Source organism: Gavia stellata, chromosome 1 (genome assembly GCF_030936135.1).
Source record: "Gavia stellata isolate bGavSte3 chromosome 1, bGavSte3.hap2, whole genome shotgun sequence".
Classification (NCBI taxonomy): Eukaryota; Metazoa; Chordata; class Aves; order Gaviiformes; family Gaviidae; genus Gavia; species Gavia stellata.
Genome location: NC_082594.1, coordinates 26974459 through 26996618, shown reverse-complemented (window position 1 = coordinate 26996618; position 22160 = coordinate 26974459). Strand labels below are relative to the sequence as shown.

Below are 22160 nucleotides of genomic sequence, written 5' to 3'. Positions count from 1 at the left end.
AAGCTGGCTGCTAGTGGAGGGTTCAAAAGGCAGTGTCTCCTTGGTAAAGTGGTGGGCTGTGACAGAGTTCCTGACTTTTTTTTTGTATGTGGGTCTTGCTACTCCCACTGTCACCTCATTCCTCTTATCTCAGCTTTTCTCTCTCCTACCTGCTGCTACTGCTTCCTCCTTGACTCTGCCACCTGCTCCAGCAGTGCTGGTGAGAAGCCCAGCCAGGCCAGACTGTAGAACTGATTGACAAGGTCTCTGATGCGCTCTGGAGCTAATGCTCTTTCTTCTAAGTCATGCCTACCTCAGCAGCTGGGGATTGATGGGCTGGAAAGATTCATATAAATATGTAATACGCTATCAAAATAGTAATAGTAAAGTATCTGTTTAAATGTTTGTAGAGCTGAATCTATGTGGACATTTGTTTATAGGATTGAATTTACACTGGGTATTTACCATGGACTTGATCCAGGGCTATTGAAGTTAGTGAAACTTGGACTGGATCCTGTGGCAGAAGTGCCTGCAATCCTTATATTGTTTAATAAACAAACAGCTGAATAATCCTGTTGCACAAAATGGTAGAGGGTTTTTCTGGCACTGTTTATTTGATTATTTTCTTTCATGAATTTGACAAGATTCATCCATTAGCCAGTTGATTCACATTGTGTCTTCCTTAACAATTTCTTGGGAGGTCCCATGGTTTCTTATTCTAGGTGCTTTCCAGTTATTTTTTTAAGTGTGTACAATGCCTATCTTGCTTGTAGCAAGACTGTGGAAATTTGGGGGGCAGAGGGGGAGGAAGTATGTCTTCATTTTTTCACTTGGCTTTTGATGAGGAAAAAAAGAGTTTTTAGTCTGAGTTGAGCAGAAAGAATCACATGCGAAAAGTCCTTTAAGAGGTCTGAGGAGATCTAATTTAAAGTTTCTGGTGTATCTGATTGCTAGGTGAACATGGGCATGTCAGATTTATTTCCTGTACATGCTCCATCTCTTTTGCACTGTTGCATTTTTTCAGACACTGCAGAAAGACAAGGCAGCAGTAATGTAGTTTAAGTAGGTTATTGCTCTATTAACTAATACATTTGGGAACTATCAGGTAGTAACTTATTTGGTTCAGGTCATCTTCCTTTTGCAATCTGCTCTGTGTGGTGAGGGATAGACAGAATTCTTTGTCCTTTCCCCTGAGAGACTGCTGTCCTGCCTTTTTGCATGTACAAAACCAAAAGGTGTGACTGAAGAAGGGCAGGTGTGCCTGCTGCACAGGGTGCTGGGGGTGCCAGTCCCTTCCCTGTTCTCTTAATCTCTTTGTTGACCCACCTGTTGGGGAGATGGACCGCAACGAATGACTGCTGCATTGAGCATCCTTGCCAGGGTGCCTCACCACCAAAGTGTGCAACTACTGCAGTTCCTCCATCTCTGGTGGGCTCATAAATTAACTTTCCTTTCCTTGTATGTATTCTCCTACGAGGAATCAACACTATATTCAATAATTTGGCAGTTCTGCTGTCTCACAAAGAGGGGTTGGTTGTTCCCTCTCTGCTTGAATGATTCAAATACATTCTCTATTCCTTCTCCAGGGTTTTCACCTAAGACCAGCTGGCTTCTTTATGAAGCCAAGTCACCTTTAGCATGGAAAAGCAATGCAAATAATCCCTTTTAAGAGATAATGCCTTGATCATTCTTGTAGTGAGAGTATCAGCAAGCTGAAGGAAACTAACTACTGATACCAATATGCCAAAGAGGGAATCAACACTTGCATTAGGAAAGCTCCAGTACTTACAGGCAGTGATTCAGTGTCTCCTTAGCAGCCACCTTGTTCACAGATATTATTTTTTAAATTATATTTTTAATACATGAAGCATGTAATGAAATTCTGTTGTGACCTATAAGAACTATCCTTCAGCGTTGCATGGCTCTGGTGGTTCAGCTGCATTGAATTTTGACAGATGTATAACTGCAGGTAGTGGGTTTTTGTTTGTCCCTTTTTTTTTAAGCATAAACCGTGTTTCGGGATCTGACCTTCTACATGATTAGCTTTCTGATTAGCTTTGAGAAGCTAAGATTTATTTTAATTGTTCCACATGGAATTTCCTGAAGTGTCAAGCACTTGCACAACTTAAATTGTAGGATTACTGGTTCAAAACTGGCAAATGAGCATTGTGTATCCTTTTTTTTCCCAAGGGTTAAAGTGGTGTGCATTTCCTTTGCAGTGTTGCTGTGAGGAGGCAGGACGGCTGTCAGGAAAGGGATACTTTCTAAGATTTAGTAATGACTTTCTTCCTAGATGTCAGATATCCCAAAACAGCTGGGTGTCCCCCCTTTTCTTTTTCTAATGGCTATTGATACTGTAGTGAAGAGGCAAAATTTCATTAGTGACAGCTGACTGCACTGTGAAATACTCACTCCCCTCTCTTGGGGATCTGCAATCAAATAGGCACTTTAAGTGGGCTGTCTTTTCTATGCTTTTGTTTAATCCAGTATCTCCAAAGATTCCTTCTTCAACACCTGTGTTCTGTTACAAATCTAGTGTTTGGAGATTGTTAACCTTCTTCCTTCAGCTGCCAGTTAGTCAAAGCCAGTGTTTGTGGGCTGTATTTGTGCTTAGGCCTGACCCAGAGTAAGAGCTGATGGTGCTCAGTGGTTACCCCTGGAGGTGTATTTTCCTGGTGCTTTGGGGCTGGGAAAACCAACTCGCTGCTGGTATTGCCTATCCGCAGATCACAGCTTCTGCCTCCCCTCAGGTACCAGTCATGGGGGTGAGGCTGTTGTCTGTGAGGCAGTTGTAGCCAAAGGTTACCAAAAATAAAAAGAAAAAAAATAAATTGTGTCATCACCTAGTAGTTTTGGTGAGGAAGCAATAGTTAAGGGAGAAGGTGGATATATTGGACTAGTAGTCATGCCCCTTGTGAAACTTCTTTGCAGTCTTGTCTCCTTAAGGTAACCGTGAAAAAGAAGAGAGGATGAAAATCTAGGTGAAGGCTTTTCGTCCTTTTCTTTGAGATTTCCTCTGCCTACAAACACCACGGGTGCTAAAGGATTAGGCTAAACATTGACATTTCTGGCTGCTGTGAGGGTAGGTCCCACGTTAAGGAAATTTAAGCTTGTATTTGAGTGTTTCTAGTGTTTTGAGTACTTAAAATCTGCTGGATGTCACCATAAAACAGGGTTTACTAATCTTAAGATCAGGTATAAGATACCTTTAGGACATAGGGGTTTTGGCCATTTAGTTTTTGCTTTTACAGGCCTGGCCCTTAGGACCACCATGAATGAGAACTGCAGTCCCTGGCTAACATCCCTGAAGGTTTATAAGCCCCAGCCCTTTGCTTGAAGTATAACGAGTCTTAAATAACAGCATTATGGGAGAGGTGTCTGTATTTCTGTTTTCCTATATAAGATAGCTCTTACTAAAGATATTTCAACTTAGAAGGCTTTGGATACTCTACCTCCAAGATATTCTGTAGCTAAATATAAGCCTCTTCAAGGGAAGAAAAATATATCTTGGTGCAAATATTTTATTGATCTAATATAGTACTGTTGGAAATGAAGAAAGGGGGAAAAAATCTAATGTTAAAACAATCCCATAACTTCAGTGATTGTATTGGTCTTTTTTTATGGTCCTTTACACAAAATTAGTTTTGTAATGAAGAGCTGACGTGCTGTTAAACACTACAAGGAACCCAGCTGACCTTTAAATAGAGGTGATATTAAAAATCATGCAGAATGCTGTCCTTTCAAGAAGGGGAACCAAAAGAGTTCTTAATGAACGAAATGTAAATTATCTGGGTACAATGTATATGGTCATTTGTTTATGCACCTACCCTTTGAGAAGTGGGTTTTAATATGTAGACTTGTTTGTAAATAAATGTTATTTCATGCAACTAAACTGAACAATTTCTCTGAGAGCACTGAACCTGAAAATCTGCTTTTTATCCCCACCCCCCAAAAAAAAGAGGTTGCTGGTGGATTTTATGTCTTACAGCAAACACAAGTGGAGACAAGAATAAATTTTGTTTAAATATTTATAAAAGACACTTCAGCAAAGTATTTTACAGAACAGTTATTGATTATATTGAGTGCAGTCCTATTCATAGTAGGATCTTTTTAATTTTTTCCCCCTACAAAACGCTATTAATGTTTTTTAAAACTTGTTAATTTTATGGATGTGGTGTTGGTGGGTGCATTCTGACCTTGCAGTAATTGAGTAGCTAGTGCTAAAAATATTGGACAGGGACATGGATAAAAGATAATCTGTACTGTTTGATCACTCTTGGACCATTACTGCAGCTAAGCCTTTCTGTTCTGAAGTTACGATATATATCTGTATCTCTCTCTCATATAGATACAATGGATAAAAGGAAGAGCTTACCTTTGTCTCTTGTAAGGTTGGTGTAAGCATTCCATCTTAGATTCTTTTCTTAACTCTTTAGATGTTACTGCAAATTGCAAATTAACTTGAATTTACATGATGACTGGTTAGCATTGGAATGTCTTACTTCATCTCCCACTCTGCGTTTTGTTCTGCTTTAAAAGAATGCTTTTAAAAACAAGTAAAGGAAGACCAAAAATCTTTTTATGGTTCTTGCGTGATCTTGTGCTGTCATTGCATTTATCTTTTCTGCTTAATGGTCCATCTTCACATGTTGCTCTGACTTCTTTGAGGTCTTTTGGCATCCTTCTATTGCCTTTCTGATAATCACTGTACAGTGTGTTACCGTCTCACCTTTGGAGCATTATGCCAACAGACTTGAACCTCTGTTGCACCCAGGGCCTCATGTCCTAGTGGATCCCCTGCTATTTCTAACTGTGGTAACTTAGTGCATCTGCCAGCATTCCTTGCGTGCTTTATTGTCTGTGGGATTGGGTTGGGTGCCCTGAAACCTTAAAATTTATGTCCAGAAGTAAAATTTAAATACTTCTTTTTCTTCTAATAATTGAACTGTGAGTCCTTTTTCCTTAGGGTAGGGATCATTAGGAAAATCTTTGGGTTTTGTGTGCTTTTTGGCATAGGAGGTACATAACTGAGTTTTGTTCTGTTTTTGTATTAATACCTTGGGCTAAACTGCTAACGTGAAGGACTCTATGCTGTTAGCATACACTGAACTACTGAACCCAGAATTAAAACATCTCAGATGTTTTTGTAGTATTGTTCAGGGTAGGACTTTGCATTATTTGTATTGGAGTTTAACTGCAAGCTGCCAGAAGGTGCAGTCTTGCTGGATCTAGTATTGTTTTCTTTGGGTGTTTTTTTTTTTGCAGCCAGAGGGTGAACTGGATCAGCTTGTTGTTGCAAAATTAGTATTGTCTTTGTTATGATGAATCAGATCAATGAGCTGATTCAACTCACCCAGTGCAACTGGCAGTGCAGTCACTCAGTCAAGCTCAAGGGAGAGGTTTGGAGCGCCCAGGCAGGTGCCCCTTTTGCAGCAGCCTTCAGCTGGACTGGATTAAGGTGTTACTGAGACATGCTGGTGTTTTCTGGCTATGTTATAGTTCCGCAGAAATCGTGTGGGTGTAGTAATTGCAAAACTATTTTATTGTAGATAATGTTCCAATAGAAATATGAGCTGTAATTTTTTTTTTCTTTAAAGTATCATAAATGTGTTGCGAGGAGGACTCTGTAATTACTACTCTTTGCCTTCCTTTACCCCCACATTAAATATTGAGTCAGTAGAATAATACAGTGAGATTTCTTGCCTATACGTATCCTGGGTTTATGCTACCTAAAGCTTTAAATAATCAAATGTTAACAAATCTCCTATGACACTTTCATCCACCTTTTATAGAAAGTTATTTGTAACCTACAGTTTTTGATAACACTTCAGAGGAAACAATATGAAACATTTGGGGCCTGCTGTTTTGTTAGGAGTAGGCCATTTAAGCATGAAGGCTGGGGGACTACTGTGATAATGTGCTGGGGCTGGGCAGCTGATTAGATATGAACACTACTTACTGACAGCAGTGATCCCCACTGCAGATGGTGTTTTCTGAAAAGAAAACTGCTACTTTCAAGGATTTTGTAGCAGCACTTTCTGAATGGTTAGCTGACGAGTGATCTTTAAAAGATATTTTTTAGCCTGTAGCATCTGAGAAGGGAAGAGATCAATACTTTATGCACCGTAGTTCAAGAATGATAACAATAATGTTTAATAATTTGAGAAGGATTTGATTTGGTATTTTTCTGTTTTTTTGGGATGATTTTTTTCCTGCCCCACTCCCTCCAATCTGACTTGCTTTTCTGGCATTTTTGTTTCCACAGGGGAAAGCTATGTATGTGGTTCCATAGAACCCTTCAAGAAACTGGAGTACACGAAGAATGTAAACCCAAACTGGTCAGTGAATGTTAAGACAACTTCTGCTTCTCGTTCAGTGCCGTCTCTTGCCACTGCTAAAGGAGGTACTCCAGATGCAAAAGAGAATAAGGATTTCATTAGGCCTAAACTAGTCACTATAATCAGGAGCGGAGTGAAACCACGGAAAGCAGTCCGGATTCTGCTCAACAAGAAGACAGCACATTCATTTGAACAGGTTCTTACTGATATAACTGATGCCATCAAGCTGGATTCAGGGGTGGTTAAACGCTTATACACACTAGATGGTAAACAGGTAAGAATTTTCATGATGATCATTCTCAGTAGGAAGAAAATACAATTTTCCATAAAGGAAAAGAATAGCACATTAGTAAAAAACTACTTTTCTGTAGAACACAGAACCAGGCCTTCCACTGTTTATAGTGTACTTAAGATCTGTGAGCAGTTCAGGAGCACATCATGAAGCATTACTTGGCCTCAGTGATGGTCTTGCCATTTATGATAAATAATAGTTCTAAATCTGTCAGTTGGAAGTGTGATGTGGTTTTGGCTCTGCATGCCGGAAACGTAGGATGAAGGATGTCATTTTAAAGAAGCTCATTCTGTTAACTTGTTTCAGCTTTTTCTTGCAGCAGTTTTATGAGTCATTGTACTTGTCTTTCCATAAACTGTAAGAACGAACAGTGAGGACACATTCCACCATGGTAAATGCAGGCCTACTGCTGTCCAGAGTGACAAAATGATGAGTCTTACTGCAGCTAGAATGGACTATGAAGAAGGTGCAAGCTTATAAAATGAGCGAGCTTCTTTCCTTTTGCAGGAAAACAGGTGGTGACCACATTTTATTGAGGAGCCTCTTGTAGGTTACATGTTATTCTATGAAATACCTTCAAGCAGTGTCTCTTTTTTGATGATTTACTAAACTGCAGTAGAGAGAGATTTTGAGAGGCTTCTTATTGAACTTGGGGATGGAGAGGCAAAAAAAAATATTACGGAATAATCCTACTTCTATTTTGTCTTTCACTTTATTTGTAATTTATCTACGGACGTGTATTAATTATAGCAAAAAGAGAAGCTGTTAACCTGGTGAAGGGCAAGACTAATTTCAGCATGACCTGAATTGATTTAGAGCAATGGTGACTCTAGAGAAATAAGGCAGATACTTGCATTTACAAATGTAACTTATTAAACTGAAGAAATGATAGAGGTATAAAATGTGGGTGGAAAGATGAACGAACAGTCTCCCTGAGAAGCTAGAAACTGCTAGAGACCAAGATATTTCTTCTGTAATATAGCTGTGTTTTACAGATTCTAGGCTCAATGATTCACAGATACACAGCTAACAGTGTAGCTATCAGGAGATGCTGCAAAATATGCTTTGTATGGGTAAATACTCAGGCAGATCTAGTGGTGATCCTAACATGTCTGCAGTTACTGCAAGCATAGCTCTGGAAGCAGCTACAGCAACACCCTCTGATTTCAGAGAGGGCTGGTTGAACAAGCTGCTTATTCAGAGCACTTGTTCAAATCAGGGCCAAGTCTGGCTTGACCAGAAGTCCCTTCCATCTGCGGTTTTTGTATCAGTAACCTCTGATACCAGTTACAGACAAGAGTTCAGTTCTTGATGACTGCATACATGCCTGCAATGATCCCATTACTGTGACTTCATTGGGAACTTTGACCTGGAGCAAAACTGTAGATGTGAAGTTCTTTTTGCCTGCAGCAAAGGTAAAGTGTGTGTCTGGGGAAACTCTCGACTCCTGTCCTTCTTACCTTGCCTCATGCTCCGTGGAGCACTAAGGCTAATAAATTTGAGGAAGGAGTTGGGATTTTAAAGCTGCAGAGATCAGTGGTGGTCTCTGCTGTGACTTTGACAAGTTTTTGAGTGACTATTCCAGTTCCTGCAAACCCTCTCAATAAAAAAGGATGCATATCTGTTTTGTATGGTATATGTAAATAAACTTGTGGTTTAGCTATCAAGAAGTGCAGCCTGGAAGGATGTTGATGTGGGCTGTTGTATCCTGGATAAGGTTCTCACTTTTATATTTTTTTTTAATATTTCAAACTCCCCTTTAATGGTTGTGCTTAAAATGAAAAAATAACTTTACACCTGTTTTAGAGCTCTGATTGCTGGAAGAAAATAGTACTATCTTACTACTGGGCAGAAAGGGAAGACCAGGTTTTTCTGGCCCTGATGTTGTCAAAGTTCAGTTGAATCCTCTGTAAAATGATGGGATTTGAAATGAGCTTAAATCAATAGTGTACTGGGACATGTGTTACCTACCTCGTAGACCTTGTGTCTAAAGGCTCTCCCAGAAGACTGGTGTCCACGTGTATTCACTCCTTCCCACTCTGGCTATTCACTTGAAATTGCATAGCTGGCTGCCTAACCCTATTGGTAAGGGCAGGGTTTGGGGGAAGGTGTGTGTGTCCTGCTAGTGTAACGGAGACTTTGCTCACTGTACATACTAAGCAGCTTTACTGGCAGAAAGGGAAATGAATGATCCTGCGCTCAGCAGGAGCAGCCTGTTGCTCACCCCTGCGTGGGGAAGTCATTGATTTCCTGTGCTACTAGGCAATTGCTGCTCCATTTTTCTCTGCCAAAACCCTGATCTCCCAGATGGCGTTGGGGGCACGATGATGGATTTCTTTATTGCTAAACTCAAGCTGTCAATGATTACTGGGAGGAAATCCATGGTAAATCCAAAATTTTTCCAGTAGTGTCTATAGTTGGGAACTTCTACTGTGACTCCTGTTGGAGCTTGGATGGTCCTGGAAAAGCCTGTGTTCAGTGGTGAAATCTAACAAATCTGTGATTAAATCTTTCATCACCAACTTAAAAAGCAATAAAATCTTAAAGCTCTGAGCCAAGAAAAGTAATTTACTGTAAGGATAAGAGAATAAAGCTTTCCTAGGATTATTCTTTGGGAATGTAATTTGAAGAAAGGCTATTCTGTACAGTCATGTCTTGTGAGTTATTTTATGAGGCCAACACTGCCCATCCATGGCAAAAATTTACATGAGTCCCGTGCATTGTTAGTGCAGATGGGCAGTGAGGTATGTATACCGATGTTGGGTACTATCATTAGATGCCTCAGGCTAATCAAAAAAGAGTAGTAGGAGTCAGAGTCTTAACTGGGCATCCGAATCAGGTGGTTGTGCCATACTAACACTACATATTGAGAAACTGAGCTTAAATGCTCTCCCTCCAACAGCCTGGTTAGTTGTGATGTTTTGATTTGTATCTCTAAAAGACATTAATAAATATTATGCTCAGTTAAAAGGAATTTAAATGGTGGCCTATAAAATTTGATGACAATGTAAAGAGCTTGTCTTGATGAGACAGGTAGTGCTTGGACAGTCAGTACCTGAGGAAAGTTACTATTTCCAGTATTGAGTAGGTGTTTACTTTGGATTTAATTTAGTTTTGTTAAAATTTATTTCTCCTTGAAATAAACAGGGTGACTAGTGATTTATTTGCATTTTGTTATAACTCACATCAGTCTAACTCATGTCAGAATCTGTATTTTGACTTCAACATTTCTAAAACTTTAGAATATAATTTAATTTGTGCAAAAAGGGGGACAACATACAACTGTAATTGATCATATAGCACATCAGTGGCCTGCATTTAGCGTACTCTTGCAGTTCAATTATTAATGATGCCTCAAAGCAGGCTAGGTTTCATACTGTGTCTAGAATTTTTATGGATATACTTATTTTTTCTACTGGTACAAGGAACTGATGCTGTTTGTACTCTGGAGGAAGAGATAGAATCACTTCCCTGTAAGATACTGATGGATTTGAAAATTATGGTGGGACTCTCAGAAGTGTTGAGCTCTGGCCAAAATTAAAACCTACCCAGGGGGGGAGGTCTTGAAGTGTTCTCCTTGCCAACTTTGCTGTGTAAGGAAAATAAAAATAGAATGAGTAGGTTTAATGGCTGCCTGTAGGAATTCAGATCATAAGGGCATGCACTTACTGTATTACTATTTCTTTTTTAGAATTAAAGGTTGTTTAAGTGCATAAAAAGACATTGTTAATTTTGACCCTTAATATTCTCAGGTACTTGTGCAGAGAAGGAATACTTTCTCAGAGCTAAAATAAAATATGTCTTTCTTTACTGTAGCTGCACCATTTCAGTTTGGTTTTTAACCTTCTCTTAACAGAAGGTGTCACTTTTAGTTTGATGTGCATTAAAATATGGTTTTGTAACAGGCAGCATGTGGACGCACGATGCAAACACCAAGGGCACAAGCTGCCTGTGGAGATAGAGCCTGGTTGCTGTGTTGCAAGCTCAGTTCTCTGGTTTCTGTCTACTAATGCACTTCTAGAAAAACACCAATGACTAAAATGGGAGAATACTAATGAAGGTCACATATAACAGCAAAGTTGTGAAACAGTGCAATTTTTAGAAGTGTTATGGTGTATGTATTTGTAGAAGGTATTTAAAATTTGCATGTTTAGACAAAGACTAAAGTTTGGACAAAAGTGCTTTATCACCTTGCAAGTCCTACATTTGCTTTTGGAAGAACAAACATCTGGTTTATAATGAGACATACTTATTTGAACAGGTGGTTTGTTTAGCTTAACTAGATGCAATCATGCAAATGATTTTACAGTTTATGCATTATGCTGTGCATTGGACTCCAGACAGCTAAGTGGTCAGTGGCAGAGATACCAGAATAAAAGTCACTATCTGATTTTTTTTTTTAATGTTATTTCAAATCAAATTACTTTTACAAATATGAAATACAGCTACTGTTACTTAAAGACATACCTTAGAGAAGTGTGTGTGAGAGGCGTAGGGTGGAATGGGAATGAATACCTCAAAAACCCTGCTTTAAGCCATTAAAATTGTGGCTGCAAGGAAAGGGAACATCACAGTGCTGGAAAGCTTGAAGCTTCCTCATGCAGTGTAATAAGTTTTTGGTTTTTTTATTGGAACCCCACTCAAAAGGGGTATCTTATGATACAAACAAACTCCCTTTCCTGTGGACTCCTCTCTTGTGAAAGCACCTAATATCTTAGTTTTTAAGAAAGAATTAATACTACTGTTTTAAGAAAGTACTCTCTTAAGAAAAAGAAGTAACTGTTTGCACCTACACCTAGACTGAGCACATGCCTTTTTTTATTGTTTTGATCTTAACAAGTGGAAAACATTTAGTAATAATGTTTGTATTCTACAGTAAATTCTTGGCCAAATCTACCCTTTTGTAGGATGGATTAAAGATCTCAAATGTCTTTCTCTAGACCTGGATTGTCCTTGGTAAAGAAAAGCCTACATAAAGCAAGGTAGGTATCATTCATGAAAAGACATTCTTTACATAGTATTTGTGTAGTGTATGTTATACAACAATCAAGACAAAATGAATGTTAAACAAAATAAAATTTATGTGCAGCAAGTGACTCATTTTGTGTGTGCTCTGTAATTTTGATTCACATCAGCATTTGTAATCAGTTCCATTCACAATATAGAAAGCACATTTAATTTTAAGGGTGACTGGTTGTGCATGTTCTTTTTATTTGTTCTTCAGTTGTAGTTACAATCCTCTTGAGATGCATGCAACACTAAAATTATTCCTAGTTTGAAAAATGTGGACAATAACCGTTGTTTTATCTTCTGTATGACCTCTCTTGAGTTCAGTAACTTTAACTTCTTTCTTTTGTTGAAGACTTTGGAGCTCCCTGCCAGCCACAGGCACACAGGGGTGGTGTTCATTGACCAGAGAACCATGGTGAATTCTCTGTGAGATGTAGCTGTGCAGATGCTGACTAACTGGGAGCAAACATTAAGTAAGATGGTTTCTGCAGATCACGGAAGCATTTTAACAGGGAAGCAACAGCTAGGGAAACTTGTGCTTTATGTTTTTGAGGTGGTGCTTTAATATTGCGGTACCATCTGGGGACCTGAAACACATTGTGCTTACACTGTACAAGCTCTTCCTTCCTAAAGGGCTTATAATGTAAAGACTAGATGGCCATACCCCTCAGAAAAATACCTGTGCTGCTTAATTTTAGACATGAAGTTTAGGGTCCGTCCCTGGGAGGTGCTGGCAGACCACCATGTTATGTAGCTGTGAGAGACACTCTCCAAGAACAAAGAGCTCTCCAGCTTTTAATGCACCTCACTTTCCCTCCTTCCTGCCTGCAGTATATTTAATGTTGGTTTTTTTTTTCCTCTGGAAGATGTATGATTTCTGGCTTCAGTGTTTTGAAACTGATTTTGGGGAAGGACTTAAAAGATAAGGATTTTTTCTCAGTATTGGGGAAAAGGCCCCTTCTTGAAGACATGATAGACTGAAAAACAAAAAAAAAAATCAGTGACTGAAAATTGCCTTTCTCAGCAGTTGGTGGTGGACTCTGGGGGTCTTGGAAGATTCTTGTGATTCCTATTGAGAGAAGTGAACTTCCATTACAAATTAGACTGTACTTTAATAACAAAAGCATCAAAATCTGGTTCAAAATCATTCAAAGACATGCTAGGATAGGCAGTTTGATGGCAATTGGTATTATCCTGGTGTTAGAGGAGAGCTGTGATAGGTCCTTGAACCCTTGTGACTATGGGTAGACTGTTTTGATGTCATGTTATGACATTGACTAACAATTTTAATTGTTACTCAAATAAAGTCTTCTGTAAAGGAGTGAACAGAAGCCTATTCCTACTTGAAAGCAGTGTGATCATTCGTTCCTATTAAGCTGAGACTGACAACTGTGTTGCTCCGTCTCTAAAAGCTCTCTCACAATAGGAGTTTCCAGGGTTGCTAACTGGCATCCCTTAGGAACTGTAGGCTGACTTTGAAAATTAAGAAGAGAAGTTTGCTATCTTTTGCACCCTTTAGATTGGCTTTCATGCTGTGCAAAATAAAAGCTGTTATAAATTGAATAAGACTGAAAACCTGCATATCTACTTCAGCATGCTTTAAATATCACAGAAGTTGATCTTCCTGTCTTATAAGGATATCCATCTATTCATTAGAGAGTTTATGCACAGTCAGAAGCCTTTTTTAAGGAAGAGTAATTTCCAACTCCTCAAAGGTGGAGTATCATCTTGTGTAAGTGTGAAGGGTGCCTCAGTGGGAAGGAGATGGTGTGGTCATTCAGAACTGTCAGTTACTAGAGTAAGTGGCCTTTTCCTCTACATCTGGACTTTGCTTCATTGCTTTATATGTATAATATAACTAAGAAGAGCTTCTCATCCAATTAAGTTCTGATTTGCCTATTGCTGAATAGTAGGGAGGGGAGAGGAAAAGCAAATGGAAAGATCCCCAACTGTATGGTTTTGTTGTTGGTGGTTTTGGGTGTGGTTTTTCTTTTTTCCTTATTTGTTTGGTGAAAGAGGACTTGGAAAAGTGCTTGCAGATTTCTCAGATACTGCTGTATGACTGTTTTGTGGAGACAGGCATGACGTCACTGGTGATCACTGAAAAGATTTTTCCACTGTTCAGTAACACGCAGTCCTCAGGACCAGATAGGTTCTCTGTCAAGAGCTGAAATCTGTTTGTGATGCTTTCAAACAGTAGTCATCCTAAACTTCCGCTGTTCTTCTCCCCCGCCCTCTAAGATACTGTATTTTGTGACTTTCACTGAACGAGCTGAGCTCAATAGTTTGAAGACTTTACAGTGTGTATTGTCAAACTGTCGTGTTTACTGGGACGATTTTATTTTTACTCTCTGAAGCTGTTATTGTTAGTAATATTTAGTAATATGTTTTTCATTGGCGTAAGTAAGTATGGTGTGTATTTCCTTTCTCTGAAGTGGTGTGATGTAGTAAGACTAAAAAATTAAAAAAAAAAAAAAATTGCTGGGTTGTTTCTATTCCTTCTAAAACTAGTTCTTACAAGAGGATTAAGAATTTCCAGCCATTTAGCAGAATTCTTAGCATCATCAAAATTAAAAAAATAGTTTTCCTCTCATAGTTTTTTTTTGTAGCACATGTTTCTTTCCTAAGAAATTAAATTATACTATTAATAGGAAAAAATTCTTAGTACATGCAGCTTATTAGAATTTAAATACATGCTTTTTAATGCAAGCATTTTAGTATAATTCTATCCTTGGATCGTTGGGCCTTCAATTTTTGCACAAACACTTGGAAAATCTTGGCAATCTCTCTTTTGAAAAAGTTGAGTTAATAAACTAAAGGCTGATAACTGTTTTTAATCAAACTCAAATTTGAACAGCTACCTGAGACTTAGTGCAAGCTTGTCCTTGATTACTTATTTCTTTCCACTTAAATTTCGCTTCAGCACCTTTTTGCCAAGCTGTTGCGTAGAAGAAAATTCTTCTGTGAATGATGAATATTGAGAGGGCAAACCATAAATATTCTGTCACTAGCTGTGTTTTTCTGTGAAACTTAATCCTTTCATTTTTCTCTATCTGTTTGTAAGAACTAAGATCTTTAAAACACCACAAAGTGTAATTGATACTGGCAAAATAGTCTTAAAACTACTGATGGTGGAGGAAATGGTAGTGACAGCCTAATTTTGTACCTTGTTTTTCCAATTAAACTTTTATGAACCCAGATTCTTTTCTGAAACTGCAGTCAACTGTGAAGCATCCTAACTTATTTTAAATACTTTCTTAAGCCATGTGCTTTGCTGTCTCTTACAGTGAGCAGCAAGAAACACAAGTGTCTTTGTGTATTCTACCTATTTGGTCTGGAATTGCCTCTCATGATTCTTTTTCTGTAGGAAGTGAGTCTAGGGCAATGATATACTTCTCAGGTGCTCATCAAGTTAATCAAGATGAATTCATGTCTCTACCTCTAGAAGGATTCTTTCTTAAATGAACCCTGCTGTGTATAGAAGTTGGAGATGCAATTCTGTTTCCTTTCTCTGTGTCTGAGGATTTCTGCTGTGAATTTCGGTAGAAGTGGGACCGAGACTTAGAGGATGTTCAGGGACAACAATATTAAGTACTATTAAATCAGTGATGTACAATGTATTCTGCCTCTTTCTCCCTCCATTCCTCTTTAAGCTTGAAACTAATTTGTTCAATCCTGTAGGAAGTATTGACTTAATCTCTTCTGAATCTATGTCCCCACGACTGTGTGCCAGTTCATGGGGGCAGAATGTCCAGACTCAATCAGATTTAGGAGCTAATACAATTACCAGTAGGTTAAAATATTTCCATTGTATTGAATGAAGGCAATAGTGCTCTGAAAACAGCGTAGATTTTTATAAATAAATCAAACTGTTTTGAGACTGTTTTCATGATGTCACTAGTTAGTGGTATGTGACAAGGTGTATATTACATACAGTTTGTTCTTAAATTTTATTAAGTACTTTCTGTTATGTTTTCCCCAAAAAAACTTTTTAAGTAGGTCAGACCACCTGCTACAAGGAGGTGTTTTTGCTTGAGAAGGCTGCAGAGGAGGGAATCAAGCTTCTTCCATAGGACTGAATTCTTGAAGTCATAGACAGAAGAGCAAAGAAGTATTCAGGGACTTGAGGCATACAAGACAGAGTATGGGACTTTACACATGGATAAAAATGAGCACAGACGGGTGTGAAATTATCAGAGATAAGTGAGTTTAAGTTCAGAAAGCACGACAGAAGACTGTAGTATGCTCCCACTGGAACCAGCAAAGCGTGGTAGGGTTTTGAATTCAGAGTTGGATGTTACTGAAAATAAAACTCATGTTAAGTAGTTAAGGCTGATTGCCTCTCCCAAATCAGTTGTTCTGGTGGATTTGGTTTTCCATTAAATGTTGGATCTTAGAAACTTCTTTTAAATAAAACTCCTCTGAGCTTTAATAGCTTAAAACTGTAAGAGACATTTACTCATCAAGTGAATGGAGAGTGAAATCTCAGTTTGAACTGCTTTTAATTATCTTTTTGGCTTGGTTTAAGCAGTGATTTTCTCAAAGCTGCTCGACAGTAGGGGAAGATTGGGGTCATCTTGTGGAATAGCCAGGGTAGAGTGCCTTTGATTAAAAGTGAGGGAGGACAGACATTGCCTGAAATGCGCAGAAGAATGTTTGCTGTTTAAAATACCTTCACCTGCCTTCCCTTGCAGCCAGGTTATGTGTCTGTTTTGCATTAATTTGAATTGCAAACTGCACCTGCTGCTATATAGCATGCATCCAAAAGCTAAACCTTTGACACTTTCTTTATTCTAGTTGTCCCTGAAATATCCTGCTGTATCATGTTCCCTTTCTTGATTTCTTAGCTGCCTCTGAATCATTCGTCTGTTTCTGAAGGTTTTCTAGAAGACTCCTTCACTTTCTTTGAGTTTTTAACTACTTATTTCCACACTTCTTGTGTATTTCAGTATTATCTCCGTTTTTGATTTCTAGTCGCAACTCCTGTTTGTTTAAAATCCAGCAAATTCTGACAAATGGCACTTTCTGTGAAGTTTGTTCTGTGTGTGACATGGTCACCTGAGCGTGACATCTAGATTCTATTGTCCAGCTCTTTTGTTCTGTTTGTACATCTTGTATTCTTATAATCAAGATTTCTTTAACCTTCTGCTGTTTCTCCATGTATGAAATTTGTGTTTGCATCTTACACCCACACAAAATCTGAGTTAAAGCTAATGCAATATACGGAGTGTTTAAATGGCATACTTACATGCTCCTTTGAGAGGAAATAACTTTGAGAAGGAGTTGAGTGGAAATAACTTTGAGAAGGAGTTGAGTGTAACACGCTTGTGTTGTGGGAAATGATCCTGGCACACTAGACGCTGATAATGAGAAACCCTGTGTTCACGTGAGAATAAACTCATGCATGCCGTAATTCTGTCTCGGCCCTTAAGAATAACAAGTTTAAAAATACAGAAGCTCATGATCGTGAAAAAGTCCATACATGACATTGTTGATTCTGATACAGAGTAGTCCATTTTCTATGCACTTCTTACTGTAGGTATATGAGCATGAATAAGGTCAGTGCCCCTGTGTGGGTATGATGGTGGTAGCAGAGTTTACACCTAGGCAGTTGAGTTTAGGGTGGGAGCACCTGGAATACAAAAAGGCACTCCATTATTTCCTGTTGTCTGAGTAGTCCATATTGCTATCTGAAATGCTATTGTACTTCTATTCTTGCTACTTAATACCTCCTGTGCTCCAGCACATTCAGTTTTCTATATACATGTGAAAAAGAAGGTGGCTTATAGGCTTTAAGGAAAAAAATGGATATTTGGATGTTTCAGTTTCTAAACCAGAACACATCTGTTCTGGGGCAGATTGAGGAGCATTATGAATACTCTGGAGGAATCTGTTTAAATAGAGTGTGATCTTGATAAATTGGGAACATGGACTGCAATCAGTGTAAAATTTAATAAGGCAAATATGAAGCAGTTAATGTAGGAAAGAATAATCAAATGGCCTATCAGAAATATAGGAACAGAAACCAGATGAGAGTGCAGCAAACATGATATGTCAAGGTTTTTAATGCAAGAAGTGTTGAACATTTCCTTGCTATGAGATGATGGAAAAACGTATGTATGTAGGAGAATGGGACATAAAACTCAGAAGTGTTTAGTGGTTGTGCAGTTGATTAGGATCTTTATGAAAGCGGTTGTTGACATCTGCCTTTTTCATCAGGGATAGGCAAACTAAAATTTTTGTACCTTATGTAAAGACAATTGGAATAATATTAGCATTATATTAGCTCTCAGTATGGAGAGCAAAGGTTGAGAGAGGCATAGTATCTGAAGGGCTATTCTAAGTGGCTGAGAACCAGCAACATTGATGCTTGAGCTTTTAACTTTTTTTTGGTTAAATTGAGCAACAAATAAACTTAAGATGAACATTCGGTGTCCGTAGTATACACATGCCAAGCAACTAGGTAAAGTCTCTCTGGGGCTCCATTTCTATAATGCAAGATTGAAAGGCAATAATACCTTTTATAGTCATGTGTAAGTGTTCTAGTAGTTAATAAAATGTCTGGCATTTTCAGTTAAAGTATTTGTCAAAATGAATATGTTTACCCAATAACATTTGTTTTTGACAAAAAGCTATTTAGCTGAATGGTTTTTTTATCAGACAATTTCATTAAGATATGAGCAAGAAATAATGCTGTGAAGCTAAAATTAATTTAAAAACGTTTACTACATTTTAAATGTAGGACTGAAGGAGCAAATGGGTAAAGAGATGTATAGGAGTCATTATAGATGAAAAGTATTTGTAGGAATAGCACCTTCCTGAAAAATGCCTTCAACCAAAATATTATATTGCAGCTTTATTTAAATGTCGATTAAGCAGCAGTATTTAAATGTGAGGTCCTGGTGTATTTTATACTTTGGTTGTTTGTGGGGGGAGGGAGGTGATGAGAACCAAAGGATGAGACTTCCCTTTCTCTGGCAAGTCTTCAATGACACTGTAGGAGGAGTAGCTTTTAAATGTGGCATCCCTGTAAAAAACGAACCCTTCAGTCTGCAGATGGAGGAGGGTTGTCCTAGAAAAGAAAATTAAGCTCTGTTTTCTCTTGTGCTGAGTCCAAGTGAATGCCAGTCATCTTTCACAGCATACAGTAGGAACTTCTCTCTTAAATGTTACAGAAGGAGGGGGAGAGGAACAACTGAATGTCACATTGTACCTCTGTAGGAAGAGGAAAGCTTTAACAATGCTTCTTCTCTTATAGGCAGATAATCAGAAGGATCACTGAAATAGGAGGCGGGTGCTCTGAAAAATGACCTATATCATGGCTATACTCATTGAAGCTCTTCACCACTGCCTCCAGTTCCTCCCCTGGGTAGGGGAGGTTCTCCCTTGTCTTTAGTTTCAAACTGTGGCATGTTGTCTTGCTGCAGCATTGGAATAGGAACATTATGGTGTTACGCAGTCATCAAGCTTACCTTTTTTTTTTTAAATTTTTTTTTTTTAAAAGCAGCCTGTCATGACTTAACATCCTTCTGAAATCCTGAAATGACAGGCAGCCTTACAGCTCCAAATTTTCTCCCCCAAAAGAACCTAGGCAGAGTGTGTGGGAAGTTTTTGTATCCCAAATCACTGGTAGTCTGTCTGTATAGTGTTTCCGTTCTTTAGGAACAAAGCCTCACTAAAAACATACACCAACTTCCTTAGCTTTTTTTCTGTATTATTTTAGATTACTCCCTGGAAATAAGTCTTTAAACTTGGTACAAAAAACTCCAAGCAGATTAGAAAAGGTGACAACTAATTTTCAGCTTGCCAAGTAGAGCTGGAACAGTTTTCTGAGGTGCAGTGGGTGTGTGCTGCATTAGAAAGAACAAAGACACTACTTCTGCCTGCTGTCCTAATCAAGGTTAGGCTTAAAATGGTGGGTAACAGTTAAATGGGAGGCTTATGCAAAATGAGACTGAGACATTTCGCCTTTAAGGTGTACATAATTCCTTTTTAAATTAGTACTGAATCTCAATCACTTAGAAATAGAGATGTAGAGAAGGAGAGGCTGGTTATTTAGCAGTGGATGATCTGCTGTCCCTGAGGGGAGCTACAGAAGTTGAGGGGACAATATAAAGTTGTCATGGATGATGCTAGTAGACTGGAATGAGGAGGCTAAACAGCACAGAAGGAACAGCAGGGAGAGAGGAGTTCATAGAAAGCAGCACAGAGCTACTGAAGAGGCATGAAAAGATCACTCACCCGTTTTACACAGGAGCCTGTGTTAGATGTAAGTCAGGAAAAGGAACTGATTTACAGTTCTGTGAAACTCTTATGGGAGCTCTGGGAATAGAAGGGTTATAGTAGGCACTGCAGAGGGAGAAGTAGCCATCTCCTGGCAAATCCCAAATAATGCATCCCAAAGAAGGAAGGGAGGACTCTACCCTTCTAGGGTCCAGATTCTTCTCCATTTCCAAAAATGTAACAAGTAATTTAGAGAATCTTCTCCCATCTACATAAGCTGTGATCTATCCAAGTATTTATGTTAGATCTTTAGCAAGTCTGAAAAAATTTTAATTGCAGACATATCTCAAGAGTTAAATTGGTGAAGCTGAAGCTAAGTAAGGGTTTTTTTGAATAAAAATTTTAGCAGACCAAAGACTTAGTAGCCTTAGTAGCCTAACTTTGTTTTGTCTTGTTAGTGAAACCGTAATTTGGGGTTTTCTTCCCTTTAGGCAGCTCTTTTCTGTACGACTTTAAAATCTTCTGTAGGCTTCATGTTCTCAAACTTCCTTTCTCAGAAAAGATTTAAGTGCTGTGAATAATACCATTCTGAGTCAACTGGCTAATGCTAAGAAGTTTCAAGTATTGTGACACATCCTGCAATAGAATAATAAACTAAATTAACCTGTGTTTTTTGGTACTGCTCTCATTCATAAAATTTCATACCCTGTGAAAACTCTCTTCAGACATCTTATCTCATTCACTTGCTTCTAAATTGTCGTATGGAGGAGAAGCAAGACCATCAGCTAGTTACCAACATTGCAAAACAGCTGGGCAAACTGTACTCTTCCTAGTTTTCTCCCTTCCTGTAGGGAAGATGGTGTGTAGGAAGGGGCAGGGCGGCAAAGGGGAGGTTGGTTTGGGGATGTTTTGTCTTTCCCACAATAAATGTAAAGTTATTTCCTGAATGAGGATACAATCAATCTACATTGAAAAGAGATTTTTTTTTTTTTCTTTCTTTTATGACCCTGCATAATTCAGGTTTCATTTCTTCAGAGATGCCTATGTAAATCTCCGCTACTCAGTAATTTGTCCATCTGGGAAGGGCAGGTTGGAGCTCTTTTGTGTGCTTATGTACACATACACCCTCAATCCAGCACTTGCATTGCTTCTCTCGAGAACAAATAAGGAGTTAGAATTTTTTCTGAATTTTTTTTTTTTTGTTTTGTTTCTTCCAGTCGGTGTTGTCTGCGAACAAAAACTGTGCTATCACAGTTGTTTTTTTCAGGTGGATTTTCACCCCCCATCTTCTCTCTGCCCCTTGTTAGTCTGGCTCAGATTTCCCTCACCTTTGTGAAGTTTGGTTCTGCTGGGAACTAGTACTGAGTAAAGTGCATCTGTACTAGTCCTTAACTGTGGCAGCTGGCTTTATAAGGAAATAGTTTTCATGTATGGGATAGCATATACAGCTGTCTTTGAAGAGGAAAATGTTACTAGAAAGTTTGGGGTGGTTATTCCCTGATCTTGCTCCATCACATATAAATGCAAACAATCTGCCACTTGCTTGAAAATATTGTTAAAATCTTTTCAGGCTGTGGAAAAAATTGTCACCAACAGAGTCGTCATCTTAATGCTGCTGCTGATCTTTAGAGCTATTGAATTGTGTTGCTCTCATATGAAATTGTGTAAGTCCTTACATTCAGAGGTACTGGGGAAATATTTGTTATTTGCTTATGTTTTGGAATGACAAAGGATCCTTAATCCAATGGCTGTTTTAGGATGAGGAGTAAAGGAACTGTTAAAATAAGCAGTAAACTGCATATTCTTGATTTAACATATATCACAACAGCTATTTTGTTCCAATAAGTTAATAGTTTGATGACAAATTGGAGTTATAATCTTCCCTGTGGGTAAACTGAGTTCATGTAGGCAGTGAAGAATGGATTTGTCACTCACCGTTTTGAAAGTGTCTTCACCTAGATATCTGACAGCATTAGACTTTGGAGTTTTATTGTCTGACTTCCTGAGATCAAGGGAAGTTCAAGAAGACTTACGACCAGACCATGTCTTCAGCAGGAGAGAATTAGGACTGCCTAGTGCAGAGTGTATCTTCACCTGTCTCTCTGAAGAGCGGAGAATGTGCAGTGATGTATTTCAGTGAAATGACTTAACAGCTCACATGCTAATAACAACTTCTTGCACTTCAGGACACAGTCTGGAAAGAGAGAAGAATGTATGCTATCCATCTTTTTTGGCTGTTTGCTAAGGTGATAGTGACTCTAACTCTTCTAAGGCATCTGAATAGCCTAATAGTTGAAGTATAAAACCACTTCTGAGAT

At 38.5% G+C, this 22160-nt stretch overlaps 1 protein-coding gene across 9 annotated transcripts in view; it reads left to right on the top strand.

The window, feature by feature from the left end:
• The window catches only part of DCLK1 (doublecortin like kinase 1), a 249647-nt gene that overhangs the window by 4378 nt on the left and 223109 nt on the right, over positions 1-22160 (top strand). For all 9 annotated transcript variants that reach the window (XM_059816171.1, XM_059816180.1, XM_059816205.1 and 6 more), the window contains exon 2: positions 6245-6591. In XM_059816171.1, the coding sequence (XP_059672154.1) occupies positions 6245-6591 (347 nt within the window). The remainder of the gene's footprint in view (positions 1-6244; positions 6592-22160) is intronic.